At 36.6% G+C, this 24,266-nt stretch overlaps 1 protein-coding gene across 4 annotated transcripts in view; it reads right to left on the minus strand.

Moving 5' to 3' along the window:
- Positions 1-935: 935 nt before the first annotated feature.
- The window catches only part of LOC121426035 (E3 ubiquitin-protein ligase HECW2-like), a 113,557-nt gene continuing 90,226 nt past the window's right edge, over positions 936-24,266 (minus strand). For all 4 annotated transcript variants that reach the window (XM_041622167.1, XM_041622166.1, XM_041622165.1 and 1 more), the window contains 17 exons: positions 23,656-23,809; positions 19,986-20,065; positions 17,702-17,820; positions 16,982-17,167; positions 16,139-16,300; positions 15,395-15,509; positions 15,156-15,252; positions 14,642-14,725; positions 14,130-14,254; positions 13,582-13,702; positions 12,064-12,177; positions 11,355-11,507; positions 10,730-10,958; positions 9,764-9,910; positions 8,545-8,659; positions 6,472-6,670; positions 936-2,443 (listed from right to left, as the gene is read on the minus strand). In XM_041622167.1, coding sequence (XP_041478101.1) covers positions 2,332-2,443; positions 6,472-6,670; positions 8,545-8,659; positions 9,764-9,910; positions 10,730-10,958; positions 11,355-11,507; positions 12,064-12,177; positions 13,582-13,702; positions 14,130-14,254; positions 14,642-14,725; positions 15,156-15,252; positions 15,395-15,509; positions 16,139-16,300; positions 16,982-17,167; positions 17,702-17,820; positions 19,986-20,065; positions 23,656-23,809 — 2,312 coding nt within the window. In that variant the 3' untranslated portion in view covers positions 936-2,331. The remainder of the gene's footprint in view (positions 2,444-6,471; positions 6,671-8,544; positions 8,660-9,763; positions 9,911-10,729; positions 10,959-11,354; positions 11,508-12,063; positions 12,178-13,581; positions 13,703-14,129; positions 14,255-14,641; positions 14,726-15,155; positions 15,253-15,394; positions 15,510-16,138; positions 16,301-16,981; positions 17,168-17,701; positions 17,821-19,985; positions 20,066-23,655; positions 23,810-24,266) is intronic.

The following is a 24,266-nucleotide window of genomic DNA, read 5'->3' on the forward strand; positions in this document are numbered from 1 at the left end:
TTACAAATTACTAGCTGATGACTGATAATGATATGTGGATATGACAATGGTTTTGAGCTTGTTGGTTATGGTCATGGAATATACACCCGGTGACTCTCACAATGAAAGAATGTGAGGAATCTAGGTGACCAGAATGTTCCTGGGGGTATGTTACTTTCAATGAAAACATTATTACTCAGCCCCGAAATGGTTGGTATTTGCAATATGATACCGCACAACATAGCAAGGATGGCTAGATCATTCTGATGATATATATTCTTTCCAATGATACAGTCTATATTGAATGATAAAGGATCATATTTCATGGTAAGTTGAGGGCCCTGTGACACACACTTATGGATTAATTGTAAGGATAGTTTTGCAATTGATTGCATTTAACATCGCATACAATCACACAAACAAATAAACTGTGCAATCAATCTTATGCATTAATGGTATGATTTTTGTGAATGATTTCATTGATCAATGCATGCAATCACTTCTAAAAATCAACTGTAAAATCAATCATTCTACTTTCTGCTACTGGGCCCTGGCTCTTCCATTCCTGATTCTGGTGCATGTTTCATAATGCTGCTCGAAAGTTACGAGTGACTTTATGAATGACTCATGATCCTTTCTTGTGATGAGCGAGACACACCGGATTTCCAATGGCATTGATTTTAGTTCCTAAGAAATGGTCACCAGTCATCCGTAAATTTGCTTGTAACTTACGAAAAGCTTCATGAAACACCCACATGGTCCCTGTCTTACAAAGAGTTACGATTGATCTGATCAACCTCAGCTACATGGAAATCCATCAATGTCATAATTTCTACTAGAGGAAATTAGCACAATGTCCATTGTAAATAAAGAGAAGCACACTGAATTTTCAAGAATGCAATGAATGCATAAATATACATCGCACCTGGAAAATATTTTGAACAAACATGCAGTTTAGAGGTTGATGTTGCTGGCATTCCATAGTTGTGGTTGATCGGATCAATCACAACTCTTTATAAGACGGGGCCCAGGTATTACAGCCAACCGTCGATGAAAGACAGTTTCCCCTTGAGATGATACAGATTACAGAGTACAATGGAATCAACCTTTACTTAACACCAGGGGGCCGTTTCATGAAAGTTGTCAGCACTGACAAGTGTCTTTCTCCGACGATTACCACAGCAACAGTCAGAGGCCATGCCTTTCAGCCAATCAAAACGAAGAATTTCACTGAAACTGTCAGCACTGACAATTCGGTCAGTGGTGACAACTTTCATGAAACACCACCAGTTCTAAGGAATATTACACGAGATTGCATGTGTGGAGTCCATAGAAAAAATATATGATGTCATAGTTTAGGTGACCCATAATGGAGGGAGGTACCGTTACTTTACTTTACAAACTTGGTGGGATTTTTTGTTTTTAACCTGATGGTCTTGGAAATATCTGATGCTCCATACCAATTCAAACTCATCTTGCATCTTACACAAAATACTATCATATTGCATAAGAGGTAGGATAGCTTTGGTAAAATGAAATAGAGAGCTGACATGTCAGGCAGCCCATCATCTAAACCTCTTTCTTATCACATGTATACTGGTAAGTGACTGAGGAGGATGTACGAACGTTATACTAATTCACCCTCCTTCATTCTTGAAGTTGTTCAATGCCATATTCCCAGAAACATGTCCTCTCTGGACAGATGTCATCGGAAAGCCCTGTTGATCTAAAGCTTACAGAATTCACTTGTTCTATTGGGTTTGTTAAGGAAACTATAATTTTTTGCATGCAAGGATCTGATACAATAGTATTCTGAAAAGTTCCCATGGAGTATCACTCAGAGTGTAACTGTGAAGGATTGCTCATGCTGCAAGGGGTTAAACATCCAGTATCTCTCTGGGGACACCAGAGGCACAGTTCTCTTCATCTTCACTCCGTAACAAACAAGCCAAACCCACATGAATCATCCTGAAGATGGTCATTTTTGTAGGTTTCATCATCTCCAATCCATTGCAAGAAAGTCAAACTGACATGGATCCCAGATAAAGGTTTCCTTAAAGATGGCCACAGGTTACTTCAGCTTCCTCTCAATCATACAACCATATAGATGAAAGACCAAGCTCTCCAAGATGGCAATTTTCAGTCGGTCCTGAAATGAGAGATTCATTTACAGTCTCAAAGATTCTTTAGCAACACCAATGGCATCCCAACCTTATCTTCACCAACCTCTGATCTTCCCATCCATCTTAAACAACAAACATCTCTCTCAATCCTGATCTCTCCGCAACATTTGGTCTTTTGAAGTTTCCATGTCATCATCCAGGACTTGTCTCATACGTCCGCTGCAACACCTCAGTCGATTCCAAAGGTACTCGTCTCTTCCACCGCAATGACCAGTTTCTCCATCAGCACAGCGTAGGTTGGGTACGCAGGAAGGTCAAGTCGGTTGAAACAGGTGTGAGCTCTGAAACGAACAAAGTGGAAAGACACAGGGTTATACATCATCTTTGCAAGTTTTCAAGGATTTTGTTTTTCTTCATGGCAATTTAGTTACAGCAAATGAATGGTATTGTATTGGGTGAGATTATGTTTTGGTTTCACATTTTTGTCAAATTTCACTTATCCAACAATGCTACGATATCCACTTTTGGATGTGACTATTGCTTCACTTCAAGCTATTATTCTTGTGTAGTATTTATATAAATTTCTATAAAATCGAATTTTTACATTGTAAAAGAGAACTGTTGCTCGGCTTGCGCCATGAGCGTCTACTGACGGTGTGTGCGCTCTACAAATATACACTATTATTATTATTATTATCATGGAATTGTGAAAATGGAGAATATATAACATAACATTGCAAGATAAAATAGTGGCCTTTGCAGTAGACAAAACACAATCTAACAAATAAGGAAAAAGAAAGAATTTATATTATTTTCAGGTTTATTTAATCAGTGTGGCTTCAGGAACTGCTGTCCTTGAGGGGATTGAAGAAACAGGGAAGTAGAATGGAAAATATGTGGTGAGGGAGAAGGTAGGGAAAAGAAGGACGGATAGGAACAATTAATGGATAAAAAAAAATACAATTATTCCTCTCTTATTTTTATTTCTTCTACTTCCCTCTTGGGTTTTCCTTACATTTTATTTCATTTGATTTTTTGCACAGGTCAAGACCAGGCGCGGATCCAGCCGGGTAAGTCACAATAGCCTGAATTCACAAAGGTAGTTTTGAAAACCCACGGCTGAGACCATGGTTTATGCAAATTTTGTGTATAAATTATGCTTATTTTACCGCGTATATTAAATAATGTCCAATGCTGATGTGCGCTATTGTCACAGTGAGCCAAATTGACGCCTGTTGCCATGGTTAAGTATGCTATTTTATTCACGAGTCCACTGTTTTGAATTAACGAGTCCGCTCTTCAAACAGTGGATTCATGAATAAAATGGCGTATCTAAACATGGTAACAGGCATCAATTTGGCACACTGTGACAAAAGCGCGCATCAGCATCGGACATTTTTATACACATGCCTGATACACGCTAAATTAAACGTAATTTATACAGGAAATCTGCACAAACCATGTATTCAACCGTGGGTTTTCAAAACCACCTATGTGAATTCGGGCAGAATATAGTCAACAACAATAAGGCACCTAAAATGGTATTGTGTTCAACCAGGCTAGATCCGCCACTGGTCAAGACTAATAAAGTGCATGTCTAAGTCAGTGTAAAGAATGTTGTTTTTAATCAAATTAACAGCTTAGGATCTACAAAGCGACAGTATCAACAGATACCACAGTACTGCACCTGTTGCAGCTCCAAAAGAAAAGAACCTACCAGTCCTGTATCTAACCTCAGGTATAAGAGGTGTAAACAGTTACCCCATACAAAGAATAAGTAAATAAGAGGTTAAATCCCCCTTTCTTCACTGTCAAGCTCCATTCTTTTCACCCTTTTAAAGTGCCTTTGAATGAAACAAACCTTTTACTGGAGTTAAACTGTTACTCCACAGACCTTTCACAATCAATAGTAAGTCTAAATCCTTTAATCTTCATCTCCTAATCCCCTGGCCTTAATCCTGTCATTTATTAAGATGTGGGTACCCATTGTACCACTTCCCCTTTACTTTGCACTTTTCATTCCATTCGCTTGGTCACAGTTACAGACTTGGAGGTCAATCAAAGGGGTCATCATGGGACATATAGGTAAAGTGTATTAGACACTGAGGTAATGTGGCATCCAGTCTGATCTAGATTTATTTCAATCCTTAATCTATGAGGGTTATGCTAGAGCTTTTTTTACAATCAACTGCAAACTTTCAATCTCTGGTTTGTAATTGAAAAAGCGATTGTAAATAAAGCATTTCAATTTGAATTCTCTGTTGTAAGAGGCATAATGGGGATCAGTTAAAGATTTTTTTTTAATTCAATTTCAAGATTTGTGATTGATGAAATAAACTAACATTGGCTTGCGATTGCTTGCAATTCTATTTGCAACATCCCATTGCTGCCAGAAAACGCAAAAGGGAGGCAGGCAAGAAATGTTATATTTATCAAGATTAAAAAAGATTAATGTTCCTTACTTAGATGAAATGTCATATACTTCATTTTGCCATGGTGAAAAGTGAAATGTTTCATGACAGATGTCAGCAATGACTAACTTTCCTTTCTCTGAAAAAATTCAGTAAAATCCTTTGTTTTGGTTTGCTAAGAAACACCGGCCTTTGATTATTAGTATTGTACCTGTCACGGCAAGGCAACTTGTGAGAAGCTTCAAGAAGTGTTGATCAGTTCACAGTAATTCTTGACTAATCTATGAGTTGCTCTACTACCAGAACAAGAAAAGAATTAAATCATAATCCATTTAATGTGAGCCAAGATAAACAAGAATTCCTAGAAAAGAGATAAGTACTTGAATGTTAATCACCATAACCTTCCCATCTCTCTATAATTCTCTCCATAGTCATAAGACTATTTTGGGCATTTGTAGTCACTTATCCTCACATTAATCAGACATACCAATAGGGATGCCAAAGACCACGAATAAAAGATAAATACCAGTTGTGGTAACGATCTCAAATTGAATTCAAACAGAATCCGATAAAATTACCATCCATGTGTTAGCTTGTATGAATAAAAATATGTGCCAAGTGGCTCTGGAAGAAAATGTGTAATTGCTGAGAAATTAGTAAAATAAGCATGGAATTCCAACAAATGTCAGGAATTTTTCCAAGCAATACTAATACACTGTCCCACATATGCTTTTCTGTGTTAGTGATAATCAGAAATATCTGTTTTGAGCTAAAATTTCAACATTTCACAAAGATAAGGCTATTTCAATGTACCAGATCTAGATCTATGATAATATTGTGGCAATTAACCTTGATTTTAAAGACATTCTCATGAAATAATTGTTTTCAGTAACTACTGCAACCTTTAAAGATGCACAGCCCCTTTCGGTCCCACTAAAAAGGCAATATGCATTTTACATAGTGGCTATCCTGCAACCCTATGGCTTTGTTTATGATAAATATGAAGACTCTGAGAAGTCACTTGCAGAATGCCTGAGAGAAGATTCGTAAAGTAGCTCTGACTTCTGGTAACATGCCTTGTGAGAGGGATATCCGACATGCTCACTTCAAAGTGGGTATTTTACAAAGCTCTTCATACATTAAGAGTGACTTGCAAACCACTGCTGACCCTATCCTTAGAAATTATATCAACACCAGTTCATGTAGCTGCCATCCTCTGGCTGCTATTCTCTCAAGCATTTTGCTTACGATAGCTGGCCAATGCATTTTATTTCATATATTATTGTTTACATAAATATCTATGTAAATTATTCTTCTATTATGTAATCGTCACAATTTGTAATTCTTTCATTTACTTTTGTATTTCTTTATATTCATTATGATTACTGTGTTTCATATATTGAATTTTCAATCCATCACAAGAGTCAAACTGACATGGATCCCAGATGAAGGTTTTCTTAAAGATGGCCACAGGTTACTTCAGCTTCCTCTCAATCATACAACCATATAGGTAACAGACCAAGCTCTTCAAGATGGCCATTTTCAGTCGGTCCTGAAATGAGAGATTCATTTACAGCCTCAAAGACTCTTTAATTGGACAAATGGCATCCCATATCAACACCAATGGAGATAAGGTGTTTGTCATTTACCATGTAAATGTGTAGGGATGTATCCCTGCCCCCTGACGAGTTACAAGTGATCCCTTTGAACTTGAAGACCTTTTTTTTTGCTTGTCAATTTTTTTTCTGATACGAAATCCTTTATTTGTGGTTGAAAACCCCCTTTTTTTTGCTTGTCAAATTTTTTGGCGGACAACTTTGCTCCCCCCCCCGGAAAATCCTAGGTACGGCACTGCCCACCAGGTTCCATACCCAAAGAAGACAGAAATGACTTCTTTGCATTTCATGATTTTCTTTAAAACTTCTGCTATGATTCAGTTCTCAGTTGTGATTACATACCTTGGTAAGAATGAGGTCTTTCCCCACTTTTCGATGCAGAATTTCCTAGGCCCGTTGCTGCCACGGAGGGCGGCAAATCCCTCGTATGGAATGCTGGATGTACCCGTGACGAACTGAAGCAGACGAAGCCGTCTCTCATTGTCAAACCTCTCCACCGCCATCCAGAACCAATTGACTACATGATGCTTATCATGGAAACCTTGGAAGAAAAAATAATAAGCAAAGTTATTTATTGGAATAACTATTTATTTATTTATTTAATTAAATTATTTATCTATTATTGATAAATTCATTCAGTCACTTATTTCCACATAAAATACAAATTATATAATGTAATAATCAATATTACACAAAGTGGGGGAGTCATTAAAAGCTAACATGCTTGTCAAGCGAGACTCCTAGATTATGCAAACTTGACAACAAGAAGAAGTAAAGGAAGAGGTGTGGGGCACTGAAGGTTGGAATGAATTCTGATCCAATGTAAGATATTGGAAGGTGTAGTTATAGATTTGCCTGTACAACATTTCATTTTATTTTCTTTGTAAACTGCATTCCTTCTCAGAATAGAATCTTGATATTTTAGCAAAATGATGCTGCAAAGTGGTCACCAAAATTTCTCTCCTGTACTTACACTTAGTATTCCAAATGAAATCCCAATATTGATAATACCATGGTCACATTTGTTCTACGGCGGCCATACGGCGAGTCAAAAACAGCCGTTTTAACATTTTTGTACCAGCTAAATATAGGTGGTTTGAATACGGCCGCCGTAGAGCAAATGTGACCATGGTATTAGGAAGCAACATATTACCACCATGTTGTTAAAACACATGTTGCCGCATTTCTATTACGGTATGTATCTTATAATCTGTTTTCCTTCTAACATCAATGTTGATATTGGAACATGTTGCCATCAAGGTTCCACGTCGTATTCTGCTTATGTCTTCAATAATCTGTATCCTTGTAAATTCCGCATTGATGTTGAAGCAAAATGTTGCCCCCACGTTGAAGCAGCATTGTCGCCATTCTAAAGTAACAATGCTCCTTCCTTCGTTGGATTTTTAATGATTTATCTCTTCTGCACTCGGTATTCAATCAGAAATCCAAAACATCTGATAGTGAAGCAAAACATTGTCATACCTGCCAACATTTAGAAACTAAAAATCTTACTCTGATCGCGCGATTCCCAACTTTTTTTCCGGGATGGTCAACACAGTGTCGAAAAAAAAAGGACCAATACTTATATAACGGCAGAGAGCGAGCAAAAATTTTGTCCTTAACAAGACAAAAGCCTTGTTTTGTATAGATTTAGACATCATAAAAGTGTCTTTAAAGCATTGTAGTGCATCACAAATACATAAGGCAATGCTAAAAGCGTTTGAGTGCTAAAATATGCACTCATTCAATGAACAAGGTTATAATATAACCTTGTTCTCAGTTATATCTCCATGTGTGGCAAAATAAGGGTGGCAATGTTTGGCTTATTTTCTCTTTTTCTTTGGAGCAAATACTTGATTTTTTTACACTGACTGTTTCCATAACACCTATTATTCATACAACTTGGCTCTTATTTAAATTTGATTCTTTAAATCATTTTTTTTCTTACTTAAGAATAGAGATCAAATAATGAAAATTTTCTTGCCATATTACTTTCCACCAATAGAGGGCGTACACAAATATATGCCCAAAATTCAAGTTTTTAAGCACTCTGGTGAATGAAAAAATTATTCCCAAGTTACTAATGAAAAGTTAATTGCAACTTATGGAAAAAAGTAATTTTGGTCACAAAAGTGATATTTTAATGATTTTTTAAAGTGTGCTCTGTACAACATTGGCATACCTTAGTCCTACCTGTAGATTCCCCACAGGCAGGGTGGTAGCAGTGAACAAGTGAAAATATGTGAATTTTTTCCCCTCCAATGTTAAAAATCGTATTGCTACGATTTTCCCTCTTTTTAATCTAAAAAATCGTAACAAATGCTCCAAAATACGATTTAATCGTATTGGTTGGCAGGTATGCATTGCTGGGAGCAACATTGCTGCTTCATTTGTTGCTACAACATGTCTACCTACCTCCTCTATACTCTGTATTCCTTCTCCAGTCAGCAACGTCGATTTCAGCCGTACCAGCAATCACCAACTCCAACTCCCTCGCATCAAACACCGATACCAGTCTGGAATCAACAACCTAAAAAGAATAATGAAAAACGTGGCCCCCAGTTTAGAAAGAATCATGATTGTGAAGAGAAGGCATATGGTTCACCATGCGGTTAGCCCTGAAAATGACTGTTGGATGATAAAGTGATTATGTGGAGCGTTTTGGCCCAGTGGATTAGTCTTCAGACTTTGAAACAGAGGGTCGTGGGTTCGAATCCCAGCCATGGCGTAATTTCCTTCAGCAAGAAACTGATCCACAATGTGCTGCACTCAACCCAGGCGAGGTAAATGATTACCAGTAGGAAGTAATTCCTTAAAAAGCTGTGTGTGCTATGAACGCCTAGCTTAGCCGGGTAATATAGGAGTGCCTTGAGCACCTAACAAGGTGGATATATGCGCAATATAAATACCCTATATTATTATTATAAAGTGATTAATTTGATCATTTACAACTATGGAAAGCCATCAACGTCACAGGTTTTGATCGAAGAAATACACAGGGACTGTTATAAGTGTCCTCATCCCGACATATGTATGGCAAGCTCTTTTATCGTATTACCCTTTTTCTTTGTTATTAAAAAATTGTTAACATTAGGAATTTAACTACTGATATCAAGAAGTAGGAATGAAGTTTAAAAAATCTTGCTATACAGAAACAGAAATATGTATGTTGGCATGTGCTGGCTAATACATCCTGGTTGGCAGTGGCAGACCGTGACCTGAGTAGACAAAGCATTGGAGGGGCACTGTATTGTTAGTGAACAATGCTGTGCCCCTCCAATGCTTTATCTCCTCCGGGTCACGGTCCGCCAATGCTGCTTGGTGTTTCACAATGCCATTTGTAACTTAAGAATGACTTTATGTATGACTGGTGACTCTTTCTTGATTACCTACCATGCCTAAGTAACTTCCTCAGCACCTAAGAACATGTTTCTAGTCCTGCGTTAGGTCGTGCATAACTCTACGAATAGCTTTATGAAATACCCACCAGATGCGGTACCTCCTTTAATAAGCAACAACCTTTTCGATACAAAGAGATGACTTGAGCAGAAAAGGAAATCCTAAATGTAAGCTTCCTATTCATTTTCATTTTGAATAAATTGATATTCGTTCTTCATAGCAATTATTATCTTACCTCATAGAATCCTCTGACAAGGCTCTCCGTCTGTTCCGACACCCCCCTCTCGATACGCCACCTGACCATCTTCTCAATATACTCCTTCTTATTCTTCTCTGTCACTGCGATGTTAGATCCATTTGGCTTTAGTTCTCTCTCTGTTAGCTGTAATGTTGTATCAAAATAGTACACAAATTTTAATGATCACATTGATTAATATCAGCTACAAGAATTGCATCAATTTCACTTAAATGAGTAAAAACACTGTAGTTCTTCATGTCAAATAATGCCTTGGTTAAATATACAAAAGTCAAACGATCATCGGCTAAAAAAGTTTACAACACATTTTCAGGCAAAGCATATTAGTTTTGTGACTTAACAGAAATTTAATTACTGAGAATACGGCTATATTCACTTAGTATCTTCTTCAAACCTTTGAGCTCGAATTTAGACACTTTACAGCCAAGCATAACTTTACAATAAATCTTATGAAACAGCTCCCAGTACAGGGGTTGTTAGAGTTAAAATCAGATACCATCAGTTACAATTATGAATGATTTGAGAGCCAAATGAGCTGAAATATGATATCCTGTAAATACTAATTTTCAATAAATTAATTAAATACGAACTGCCAAGGTCATTCTTCTTTTTTAGCTTATTATATGCAGCTGGTCATATTCTTATATCAGTTTTGATTTTGAATTTTGATGTAACTTTTTAATTCTTTCAGGACCTTGATGTAAAACACTGTTTTTATACTGATCTTGTATTTTTCCTGAATAAATTTCTACCATTAGTGATTTATGTAACAATTGGCTATCCATACTTAAACCACAACTTTTATCCATATATAATCCACAACTTTAAACCCGAGTATAAGTAAAACATGACTTCAGAATACGGGCCTAAAGCTTTAATTCTGGAGCTGCATTTGAACGCATCTCTTTCAGATATGGCCCCAAGATAACATCAACTGTGTCTCACCTGTCCAAAGACCTCTTCATCTGCTGTGAAGGTCAGATCAAGCTGGTCAGTGATGTCATTATCCTTGACCCACAGAAGGCTACGGTAGAACTCACTGTCCAGAGACTCCAGGTCGGTCAAGCTACACAGCTGCCTCAAGAGGGCCTTATAGAACGGCCGTGTGAAGAAGGCATCGAGGAGGAAGTGGTGGATGATCGCTAACCCGATTACACGACCGCAGAATCGGAACCTGGAGAAGGATAAAGACATATAGACAGAAATGTATGACATCCATATGAGATGGGGATATGTTGGTAAGGTAAACATTAGACACCTTGTAGTCAGTGAAGCGGTTTTAGTATTTTGATAAAGCTATATTCATATTTTTCCTCCCGATTAGCTGAAATTAAAGAAGTCTCGACAGTTAGTTTGGGCTTGAAAACAAAAATGGAATTTACATTATCTTTTAAATAGAATTTACAACCGGTATTACATACTATTTAACTTAAATTATGCACAAATGGTGACTTGATCTGCTGCTAATCAAAAGACACACATTCATTTTTCCTGTGCTATCACAAGGAGAGTGAATTCCTATGAGAATTACAGAATTCAGCACTCAAAGTGTTAAACTTGTTACACTCACCATTCTAGATAATTATCAACGAAGGCTGACATCGGGCTGATCTGTACAGTGTAGGTATCGATGGCTGAATACTCAAACAAACCATAGTATGGGTTGAAGAGCTCCCTCGACAACAGGAAGAAGAATTCCCTTGACGGGCCACCATAATCCAACCTGAGAAAAAATATTATATGAAAAATGAAATAAACATCTTAAGACAATGTAATTTGGTTTCGAAACGGGGGCATGGTATTGCATTTTATGCTGAGGTAAGCTTTATAATAATATCTGGGATTATAGCCGTGCATTATTAAAACAAATATTTGGTCTGCATGATTTGCCTGTGCAATATCAGAGCATATTGCACAATGCACAATTATCTGATGAATTCCCCTTATATGCAATGTGCTTAATATGTACAAAACTTGATGTGCAATATCATGCTGTATTGCACATCCTAATGATCTTTAAAGGTATTAATCATATACATTATTTATGGTAAGACAATTTGGTTTTTTAAAATGGCATTTCCATTTATGAAAGCCCGTAATTCTGTTGCAAACTAGATCTAAAATAGAAATTTTATTTTGTAAACTAAATTCAATGAATTTTCACATATTAAAGAACCGAAACAAATTTTACATTTACTGGAGATGATTTTTCCAAAGTGTTCGAATTGTTAGGGCAATACATATAAACCTCTTCAAGGATTACAACAAGTGTAACATACCCTTCTTCTCCAGCGAAGCAGATGAAGAGCTTGCACTTCTGAATGTCCTTCTTGTTGATAGCCATGATCTTACCAAAGGCATCTTCTAACAGATGATCTCTTCTTATCGTCAATCTGAAAAAGACAAGAGATATGATATGAAGTTATTTTCATACTGTGGATAATCATCGATGATAGCTTATCATCAGTGATAAGAGCTCATACTATGACAATCGTTCAAATGATTTCTAATCACATTTAACTTTTGAGCAAGAGTTCTAATCGATGATTAAATCGTGGTAAGAGAAGTATTGGGAGTACTAAGTCTATGGCATACTGGAAAATTAATTTTCATTTATTTCAACTATGTTGATTATCACGTCCACAAGGCCAAAATGATGAGTAATTCAACCGCTGCTCATGGATAGAGTGTAAACCAAAATAATATTTATTCTTTGACTAAACTTAAAGATTGCAAAGTTTTTACTACGTCTTCATGCAAGTAGATACAAGCCAAATCATCAGAGTATAAAACTTTAAATTAATCGTTAAATTTGGCGACATCATTTGAACCGAACTACTTTGTTCAGTAATGAAACTTATAAAACAACCTGGCCATTCTTTAAGACATTCACACCAGTTCCCCCACACGAATAGTCCATTGAAACACAAGGTTCTGTTTGTTTTGGATTCATGTTAGCTTCTGATAGCCATGGCCTGCATAAAACACTTTGAAGATGATACACTAGTCTTAATAAAACACATCCCTAGGGGCAAAATAAAACACTTTGAAGATGATACTCGAATCTTCATGAAACATATTCCTTGGGGCAAAGCAATTGAGATCATATTTCATTGTAAAACCAGGAAGGAAACTCTTGATTTATGGCCAAGAACAGAGTTGTTTCCAAGATGTCTCATGACAAAAGGAAACAAACCTGATTTTTTTATTCTTCAAAATTTACTTTTTCTGATTCTGGATATTTTCTGCATGCTCAATGACATAATGCTCTAGGAATTGGAATCACACAGCCCCCGATTTCTGAAATATATACGTTTCAAAAGCAAATAACTATATATTTCAACGTAAAAATGACACAGTTTCCTCATTTACTAAGAATTTTATTCCACGGAGTGGCTTGGGATGACTTCTTGAATGTATTGAGTGCTAGAAAACAGTTCAATCCACAGTTGGGATTATAATAGTGTGCCTGGAAATAGTTTATTTATAGATATTTGCGCTACATAAATGCTGATTATTACAATTATCATTATACAGTCTCAAAGATGTATGTGCAATTCCATGAAATGATCAACTTCTTTGTACATCCGACTCCATTCTTACTTCACTTCACGAACTGCTCACGCCATGATAAATTGAGAGCATTTCATATGAGCTAGAAAATAGATACAAAGCATTTCAGGAAGGACACACTTACATGTATAGGGGGTTGAAATACATACTTTATGGAAATGCTCATATACACTATATTAATAATAAGTATGATCAGGACTTTATACAATGGTATTTGGACTCACTTTAACTTGGTTGGGCCTTGACCAAAGCCCTTGGCTTCTAGCTTTCGATAGAAGTTTCTAAGCTTGGCATCAAAGTCTCGCTTGTACGGGGCAGGTGCTCTGGCATTGGCACGCCCAACAACTGGAAAACAAAGAGATGTAACAGTTACTGAATGCGAAGTTATTTCTAAACATACTGTAATGTTATTATAGCTTAATTAAACAAGTAAAACTTCCTCAGCAACTATTACAATCATCATCATTATCATCCTCATCCTCTCCACCAGAACCATCACCACCATCATCATCAATCACCACCACCATCAAAATCACCAACATTATCACCACCACCATCATCATCATCATCATCACCATCATTATCATCATCATCATCATCATCATCATCATCACCATCATCATCATCATCATCATCATCATCATCATCATCATCACCATCACCGTCATCATCATCACCATCATTGTCATCATCATCATCAACATCATCATCATCATCATCATCATCATCATCATCCTCATCATCATCATCATCATCCTCACCATCATCTTACCTGGAGAAGAATGAGGCGAATGTTGTGGTGAGTTCTGTGGTGAAATTGCTTGTGCTAACGTAGATCTCAAGGCATTGGCTTGTTGAGGGTTGGGCATATAGCTCATAATGTTCTCCTCAAATAAACTGTAAATATGAAATATAGAATGGATCATTATAACATTTAGGAATGGATAAACCAATGTGGAAATATAGAATAAGGAATAATAGGACAGATCTCAATTGCTAGAACATTTCATCTAAAGATATGTATGGAATGCAAGAATTAATTAGAATGAAGTCTAAAAACTAAACAAGCAGAGTATCTTATAGAGAAACAAATCACTTTTAAGCTAATTTTGTCAAAACATTTCCGTTAATCTATCAAATGTAAAAACAAACTTCTTCACAAAGTGACTGCAATGCCATATGATCTGCAAAATACTCAAAAAGTAATTATACTTTCTAAGTAATCACAAGAATTAAATTGAAACAGATGTTATATAAATAGCCCAACAATAATCAATGACGTACCTTAATAACATAATTAATTCCATGTCATTTGATAGACTTTCAAGAGCTTCTAGACCATCTTTCCTTATTTGAACAAGCTTGTCTCTGTATAAGAAATAAAAGAATAGAAAAATAAAACACCATAATCGATACCACCATCATGGCTCTGAACATGTTAGCCATTATCACTATCATCAATAACACCATCATCATAACCACCACCATCATCATCGTCATCATCGTTAATTTCATCATCATCATCTTCATTATTGTCTTCATCATCATCATCATCATCATCACCATCACCATCACCATCACCATCATCATCATCACCGCCACCATCATCATCATCACCATCATCATCAACACCATTATAATCATCACCAACATTGTCATCATCATCGACATCCTCATCATCAGCAGTGGCATACACTTCATCAAAACCCCACTAATTACCATGCACACCATCTAGTAGTGATGGACATGTTGATGCGATCGCCTCCAATTTTTAAAAATAGTTTATACACTGACTTACTTTAATTTCTGATTAGCACCAAGACCAGGCTGTCTCTCGACCAAGATATCCATGATGTTTGGTTGCCGTAGAAACGCTACCACCTTCTCATTGTATGCTAGCAAATGAACCAAAAAAAAGATGAAAAGATAGACTTCAGTGTTCCGCATTCATGCAACAACAAACTACATCGTATATGCTGCTGGCACAATAAGAGTTACATAAAACGTAGCACAAGAAATACGGATGAGGTTTCTTACCCATGGGGACTTCTTCAGAGCGTGATGACCCTCCTCGAAGGGTTTCCACCGGTCTTGGTACAACGGGAGGAGGTCCTGTTGACCCCCTGCTTCCCCTGGCATTATGGGCTGCTTGCTGTAAGGAGAAAAATAATGAATGGAGGATGTCTCTTACAGTCAAGGCTATTTTTCGCCAAATTTGAATGTAAGTTAAAGGGAAGGATTAAATTTGCCAAAAGAAGAAAAAAAACTTGCTTCTGTTAGAAAGAGGTGCATACTTGATCTTTTCCTAGAGTATAATTAACAATATTTGAAGTTTCAGACAAAATAGAAGTTGTTAATTATCTAAAAAAGAGAAAAATAATTGAGGCTCAACATACACCATGCCTTAGATCAACCGAAGAATTTCAAATCATATGGTGGTACACTATTGAGACATGATACTTTTTAACACAGATTTGAAAAATTTCAATTTCTAATGGCAGTCTGTATAAATTTTGTTTTTTGTGTGAAAAACCTGAAAAGATAAAATACACCAATGAATGAAAAATCAAATTTTGCCAATTAAAGGATCAAATGCAGATTACATGTCTTTAAATAATCGATTTTTCGTTGCTGAAATTGCATTCAAATGCAAAAAAAAAAATTATACACAAGTCCTAAATGCATGCTCCTTATTGGAAAAATAAAAATCTATTTAATTTCAGGACTTGCATTCGATTGTAACTCTTTCTGCAACAAGATAGAGATCTTCTAATCACTTACGATTGCATAGGTACTGTTCTGTAGTTCATCTTCCCCTTCACTGCGGCTTCTGATCCTGCCTCTAGGGGGAACCAACATGGCTCCTGACGTATCCACAATGTTGAGAGGAAGACGGGGGTCGATGAAACTTGTGGCACGGTTGCTATGGTCGATGAAGAAATCCTGAAAAATAGCAATGATAATTAGAAAATTTCCATGCAAGGCTAGTAAAGACATCTTGTCAAAAGTCAGAGCAACTATTTTTTCTGTAGGGATCCTGTAAGAAGCTTTTCATTACAAATCAATCTCAGTCGCCATAGACCTAACAATGGGGAAAAGCTGCAATGAAAAGGGGCATAGCATCCTACAGCGGGATTCCTGCTAAATGACGTAGCGCCGATTGCCTAAGTGAACATACTCTTCTGTACAATGATGTCACACAACTCCTAATACAGCAGATATCAACCTTATTTCACTCATGACCTTGCAGGGATATCAGTATCTTCGGGATGGGCACAATAAAACTTAAGTAAAAAATATGAATCACAGACCAGCAAAATAACTACACATGTAAGCATTTCGGGACGATTTCACCCCCCCCCCCCCCCCCCGCCCAAATGCTCAAAAGAGCCTTGAAAATTGAACAAAAGGGCCTCAGAAATCCCCATTCACCTAAATATTGAAGCTTATCCAATGTAACAGATTCAGGCACTAGGTTGTGAAAAGTAGACATAGACCCCCCCAACTTTTTACTTGTCACAGATGAATCGAACAACGTGTGAGCCTAGCTTTGGAGGAATTCCAAATAATATCAGTGATCATACATGACAAATTTTAATAATATCTTTCTTTTCTTTTTTGTACCTTGCCTGACTTGTCCTTCTTGGTTTCCCATCCCCTCGGAAGATCGGCACGAGGATCGGCGAAGGAATTGAGGAGTGCGACAAGATCACGATTGTGCTGATAATCAGCGAACTTTCCAGGATCTCTCCTGATTCGGTTCACCATGTGCTTGACAGACGAGTTCTTCTGGAATGTGTTTTTAGCATCCTTGAAAAATAAAAAGAGGAATTAAACTCAAAGATATAATGAACATACGAACATGTATTCTGCCTATATATAGAACTGAAAGGGGGACGTGCACCTTACACTGTGTGTGGTCTCATTGACTGTGTGTGATAAATACACGTAGTTTGTTTTAAAATATACCTTTTTGATATAAGTATTAAATACTGGAGAGAATGAGAAATTCAATATCCAAGTCCTTTGGAAGTGCATCGGGATGTTACATGTATATCAAAAACGTGATGTGCACTATACAAGAACTGTATAATCATTATTATTAGAGTATAAAACAGCATAACAACAAGTATGTCAATAATACGGGAATACAATGTACAGACAGACAATACAAATAAAGAGATAGCAATACAAAGATAAGACATTCTTGGAATTTCATCGTTATAGAAACCTTTAGAGTTTGTTGTAATAACCACCCATAAGAAAATATAAACTAAGTTGCGTTGAAAAACTAAAATACCGTACAAGAACAATAATGAAGGGCTTCACCTGTAGTTTACTCACCGAGTTTGAATGCAGGAAGTTGAAGAAATCTGGCCTGGTGATGAAGAGAACTGCAGGCGACTCCATGAGAGATTGTTGATTCCTTGGATTCTGAATGTGAGGTATACTCTCTGAAGAACCTACAGGACAAAAACAACAGCATTCTTACAATAAATTCAATGCATGTCATTACACCAACATAGGATGCAGAATGTGATTCATACTACTACCTAAAGAATTTACGGGACAAGACAAGAATAACATTCTTATGATAGATACCAATGATCGTCATCACACCAACACAGGGTTCACATCAATATCCAAAGAAATTTGACGACAACATCAATTCCAGGTAAGTACATACAGCTAGACTCTTCCTAAGTCAGCCTTCCATGAGGCGAATAATTGCCTGAAGTAGAAGCCTTTATAGGCATGATATGTGTGTAATTTCATTCTAAAAATCAAACAAATTTATGTGGTCTAATAGGATTTGACTTAGGCAGATTCTCCAGCACTTTCCATAGGAATTCCACAAATCAATTCATGTCAGATTTCACATCAATACTTCTTTAACAACTTTCTAATGATGGATCCCAATGCAAATCAACATCAAAGTGCAAAGAACTGATAGATTCTGTGTAAAATATAGTCTGAGCTTTGCATATTGATTCCACAATCAATTCGTGTCAGATCTCACATCCATACTTCTAGAACAACATTCTTACTATTAGATCCCAATGCACGTCATCGGAACAACTGAAGCTTCACATCATACCCAAAGAAACTTCCCTGCAACATGGATTCTCCGTAAAACATAGTCAGAGCTTTCCATATGCATTCGACAATCCAATTCATGTCAAATCTCACGTCATTACTTCTGGCGATAATCGCGTCATGCTCAACCACAAACCCCAGTCCATTAATCACATCCCTGGAATCCTATTGTCTGTGATGATGATTGTGTAACAGCTCTTGCACAGCGACACTTCCTGTTCAGTCGACATTATACATACAGTACGCACTCAAGGAAGATCCAGAGAATTAGAACTAGTGCACTATATACCGCAACCTAGAAGTTTCCCTGGTTGCACAATGACAGCTGATAGCTGTTTATCAGTGTAATAAATATCCAGCTTGGCATACCATACAGCCATATGTTCAAGTACACATAATACACCCCATTCACACAAGGAAATAAATGATAATTAAACGCGACTTTCAATATCATCTTTGTCTTCCCCAAAGGAGTTTCAGATCAATGCTTTCTTCTGCTCATTACTGTCAACTTAAAATGTGAGCAAACCACATCCCATAGCATCAAGACTTTTAAGCCTAAATTATGTAAGTATTTATCATTACAAAAATTACCTTAGATTCTCTACGACATATATATATTTTTCTTCACATGTTTCCAACAGTAGATATAACCACTGTAGTTCCAATACATCTGAGGGCACATAGCCATAAGTAACAAAGACATAGTATGTAGCCTACTCTGTTCACACATGCACATCAAATTGGAATCATATCATGCATAATACATATATGCCCCTTCACACTTGAATATTAATATCATTGCAAGATCAAACAGTTGTTGGATAAACATGATACACCCGAAAACTGGTACATAAACAGTTAATAATAATAATAAATTGGTTCTTATATAGCGCATAATCAATTGAAATTGCTCTATGCGCTTTGTACAAATTGCTCTCCAATATTACAGTTACACTACAAAAATAAATGTTTTCAAATTTCTTTTAAAATATTCAACAGAAGTACATGATCGAAGATGAATTGGTAAACTATTCCATAATTTGGGACCGCAAAAATCAAAACTAGCTTCCCCCTTTTGAGACAACTCCAGGAATTTGTAAAATTGTAGTGTCTTCACAAGAACGAAGTCTATAATGTGGCCGGTGTGGGGATCTAAGTAAACTATAGAGGTATTCTGGTGCCATTTTATGCATACACTTAAAAACAGTTCATTTAGGTATTATGGTCTTATAGATATATCTCCATACTGAACATAGTAAGGTATTGGGTTTGAAAACTGCTGAATGACCTTTCACAAGAAATTAATTAATATTTGCCACACTCAACCCAGGTGAGGTAATAGGGAACATGACAGGAATGTATTGCCCTAACTAATGCAGCTCCTAATTGGCAAACTCGTCCCTTGCCCCCATGTAAGTTTTATTCCCTGAATGGAATGATGTCTAGCCCAAAGCTTTTACATGTTTTACTAATATCCTGCATGTTATTTGATGCTTATTGGGTGTGATCATAGACGTAGGCTACTTACTGGACTGGGAAGGGCCTTCGGAGCTGTTTCTCCGGCTATCGCTGTCATTGCTTTGTAGGGTTCTCCTGATACTCTGGTACCTGCAAAGGTTGAATGAAATACAGTTAATCACCATCAACTCTAAGGTCTGTCACATCGGTCAAATTGGCAACATGCTGACAATTACTCCTGAATCATGTACATATCAGTGTGATTCTACAAGATGGTATATTCTAAGACATGAGCTCAATAACAAATATCTTAAAGATAATCAGTTGATCATATTATCGTTTTATGATAGTATTTTCTATGACATACATGTATGAGCTCAATAACCCATATCTTATAATCAGTTGATCATAGTATGGTTTTATGATTGTGTGCATTATCATGTTGTGCATTGAGAGTATCAATTGTATAAATTAATTATACAATACTTTGAAGCTTCTGTGATAGGGGGTCCGGTTAAAGATTACAATATGCACACCATAGCCAGAGATGCCAACCTCTTGACACAAAAAATCAGACTGAATATCCTCAAAAATCATATTTTTTAGTGAAAAATCAGATTTTCACAAAAACTCAATATGACCAGTGCAAGCCTTGAATTAAGCAGCTGCAGACCGGGGGCAATTTTTTTTTTAATTGCCCCCGGCTCGCGAGCTTTTTACAGGAACCGGGGGGCAATTTTCTGGAACAAGGGGCAATTAAAAAAAAAGAATATAACTGTGAACCACACTCCAAATTTGTTTATAGTAAGCGCAGCTCCTGCAATTTTCAATTAGTACAGAAATAGCATGCTAAGTAATAGGCTTATTCAAACAACTAAGAAATCAGATTTAAATGTTTAAGTGTGTTTTGACACCCTCACTCCACATCCCCTTTACATGGGCTTATTTACTTTTCATCTTTAATGAACCACAAACAATGAACCCCCCCCCCCCCAAAAAAAAAAGAAAATCTAAATAATTAAAATAAACATATAAAAAAGAGAGAATTCAGATCAAATAATAAATTTACAAATTTTCATGGTTTTCATGGTTAGAATCACGGGTGTGGGTGAGTGTTTGTGTATGATTGTGACTGTGAGGTGCACTTGGATTGCATATAAATCATGTTAAAGAAATGAAGAAATTAAATCAATATCTAACTCAGTCTATTCAAATTCCAGCACATAGCCACAGGCTACATGTAAATTTTTAAATGTACATGTATTGTAGGTTCATGTACCTTAAGTTTTTCATAAGTTATTTGAAAACGCAGATCTTCAAAGAAAATGCCTTTCATTCTGGGAGAGTCTAAATTCTGTAACAAGTGGAATGCCTCTGGCCGTCTCACCTGCATCACGCGGTTCAATTTAGCAGCAGTGCTGACTTTGAATACTACTCTTAACTCGCACAAGATGTTCAGTGATACATGGTTACTCTTATGTCCACTCTTTATGAACTAGACCAATAAACTTACAGAGATATGATGGTTATTCAACAAAAAACCCCAACATGGCCAAAGTTCATTGACCTTACATGACCTTTGACCTTGATCATGTGACCTGAAACTCGCACAGGATGTTCAGTGATACTTGATTACTCTTATGTACAAGTTTCATGAATCAGATCCATAAACTTTCAAAGTTATCTGGTAATTCAACAGATACACCCAATTCGGCCAAAGTACATTGACCTTTCACCTTGGTCATGTGACCTGAAACGCACACAGGATGTTCAGTGATATTTGATTACTCATATGTCCAAGTTTAATGAACTAGACCAATAAACTTTCAAAGTTATGATGGTAATTCAACAGATACCCCCGATTCGGCCAAAGTTCATTGACCCTAAATGACCTTTGACCTTAATCATGAGACCTGAAACTTGCACAAAATGTTCAGTGATGCTTGATTACTATTATGTCCAAGTTTCATGACTCAGATCCATAAACTTTCAAAGTTATGATGGGAATTCAACAAATATCCCCAATCCGGCAAGTTCATTGACCCTAAATGACCTTTGACCTTGGTCATGTGACGTGAAACTCCTGCAGGATGTTCAGTGATACTTCATTAACCTTATGTCCAAGTTTCATGAACTAGGTCCATATATTTTCTAAGTTATGATGACATTTCAAAAACTTAACCTCAGGTTAAGATTTCGATGTTGATTCCTTCAACATGGTCTAAGTTCATTGACCCTAAATGACCTTTGACCTGGGTCATGTGACATGAAACTCTAATGGGATGTTCAGTAATACTTGATTAACCTTATGGCCATGTTTTATTAACTAGGTCCATATACTTTCTAAGTTGTGACATCATTTCAAAAACTTAACCTCAGGTTAAGATTTAATGTTGACGCCGCCGCCGTCGCCACCACCGTCGGAAAAGCGGTGCCTATAGTCTCACTCTGCTTCGCAGGTGAGACAAAAATGTATTCATTAATAACTTAAATATTCATCACAATGAAGAAATCATGAAGTTTTTTTTTACAGTTTTCACAAGTTAACATGAAATCTAAACTCTATCTGAAAAAGAAAATCACCATCACTTAGGCCATTACTGATAGAATTCTAGCCCAGAGCTCTGGCAGAGAATATGAGCTCAAACTGGCTATCTAACAGCATCCAAGTACCACACTCACGTGCACGGCGTCCTATTTTTTTTTAGAAGGAGCCTTGTTTGATGATTTATTGTCTGATATTTACCCCTCACCAAGAAAGAAATTAAAAAGCTATAATTCACAACTATTGACTTTGGATTAATAAGGCTCCGTTTTGACAAGCAAAGTCGGCGACTGTGAGGATACAAGACTCGCATATCCTGTGTTGTGAACGGGGATTTTATCTCCTGTGCAATTCGAATTACTATATCACAGAATTATGATATCCTGACTAAAAATGTGTGCATTAGAAATTGCACATGGTGAAGTAGGGAAAAACTGTTACCGCTATTGGAAGCACGCGCGTACATGTATTACAGAAAAAAAAAGACGGACGTAGCTCACTTTTTATGGTACTGAAAAAAACACGCACTTGGCAATTTGAAACTGTACTTATCGTTGAAAGTTACTTGATTTTGGCTTTTCAGATATTTAAATTACATGTATGATATGGCTTCACTGCTCACTCACGGGCGGGCGCATACATACACAGCACACACATATGGGACAAAAACAGGACTATGACAGAAAGTCGGGAAATCGTATTTTTGATGGCCAAAATCGTACTGTCGTATTTTACTTGTTTTATCGTACTAAATACGATAAAATCGTACTGGTTGGCATCTCTGCATAACCCAATACAGATTGATCACATTTTAGTGCAGGTATCATATTTATTACAAGGTTAATCCTCAAACCATCGCATTAATCCTCTGCAGTACAATATTTTCAACCACAATAATAAATAAATAACTGAATTCAGTTCTCTGCATGTCAACACGTAAACTTGCCAGGAAGATGAGGCAATTGATCGCATGAGGTTTCACTGAAGCTTCATCAACATTTTTCCAAGATGTTTAAGGAATTTTATATAAATATTCAAAGTACATAACAAAAATATCAACCACATTCATTATACAATAAAATGACTATACATCACTTCTTTCAATAATCCTATCTATTTGTCTCTAACAATCTCATATTCATCAATCAATCTTTATCTGCATCTATCTATCTATCTATTTTCCATCCATCCATACCTTCTATCAAGCTGTTGCCTGCTTTGTTCTGAAGCCCTTGTATCCCTGGGATGTCTACCAGTCTGGTTGCGTCCTGGCTTGGTCCATGTAGTAGCTCTGCTCTGATGATCAATATAAAACACTCTGCCGTACTGGTCTATCCTTGCTTCCCAATCTTATAATAGAGAATAATAGGAGTGAAAAATGGGAGTGAAACAAAAAATCGAGATTCTATTTTCTGATACCACAAACCATATACCCCTGTATTCTGAGCTCCAGTTGAATTTAAATTCTGTTCTAAAGCTGTGGTTTAACTATGAAAGCCAAGTGTGACATGAATCTTAAATGGAGATATTTGATTTGTACACCTGACACTCAAATCATTTCCGGAAATGACAGTTTTGGAATAATAATCTACCTAAAATAGTTTTCTTCATTTCTGATGCATGATGAAATAACACTGTAAATACAGGTAATCTACAATGTAGACAAAGTTTTGACATGTTTGTCTTTACATAATCTCAGCAAAGGCTTAGTCCATGGCCTATATTATCAAACCATACTTCAAAATACTCGCCATAAACATCAAAATAGATGAGAACAACATACATCCATATATTGCACTTGAGGTA

This window comes from Lytechinus variegatus, chromosome 13 (assembly GCF_018143015.1).
Source record: "Lytechinus variegatus isolate NC3 chromosome 13, Lvar_3.0, whole genome shotgun sequence".
In the NCBI taxonomy this organism is placed as follows: domain Eukaryota; kingdom Metazoa; phylum Echinodermata; class Echinoidea; order Temnopleuroida; family Toxopneustidae; genus Lytechinus; species Lytechinus variegatus.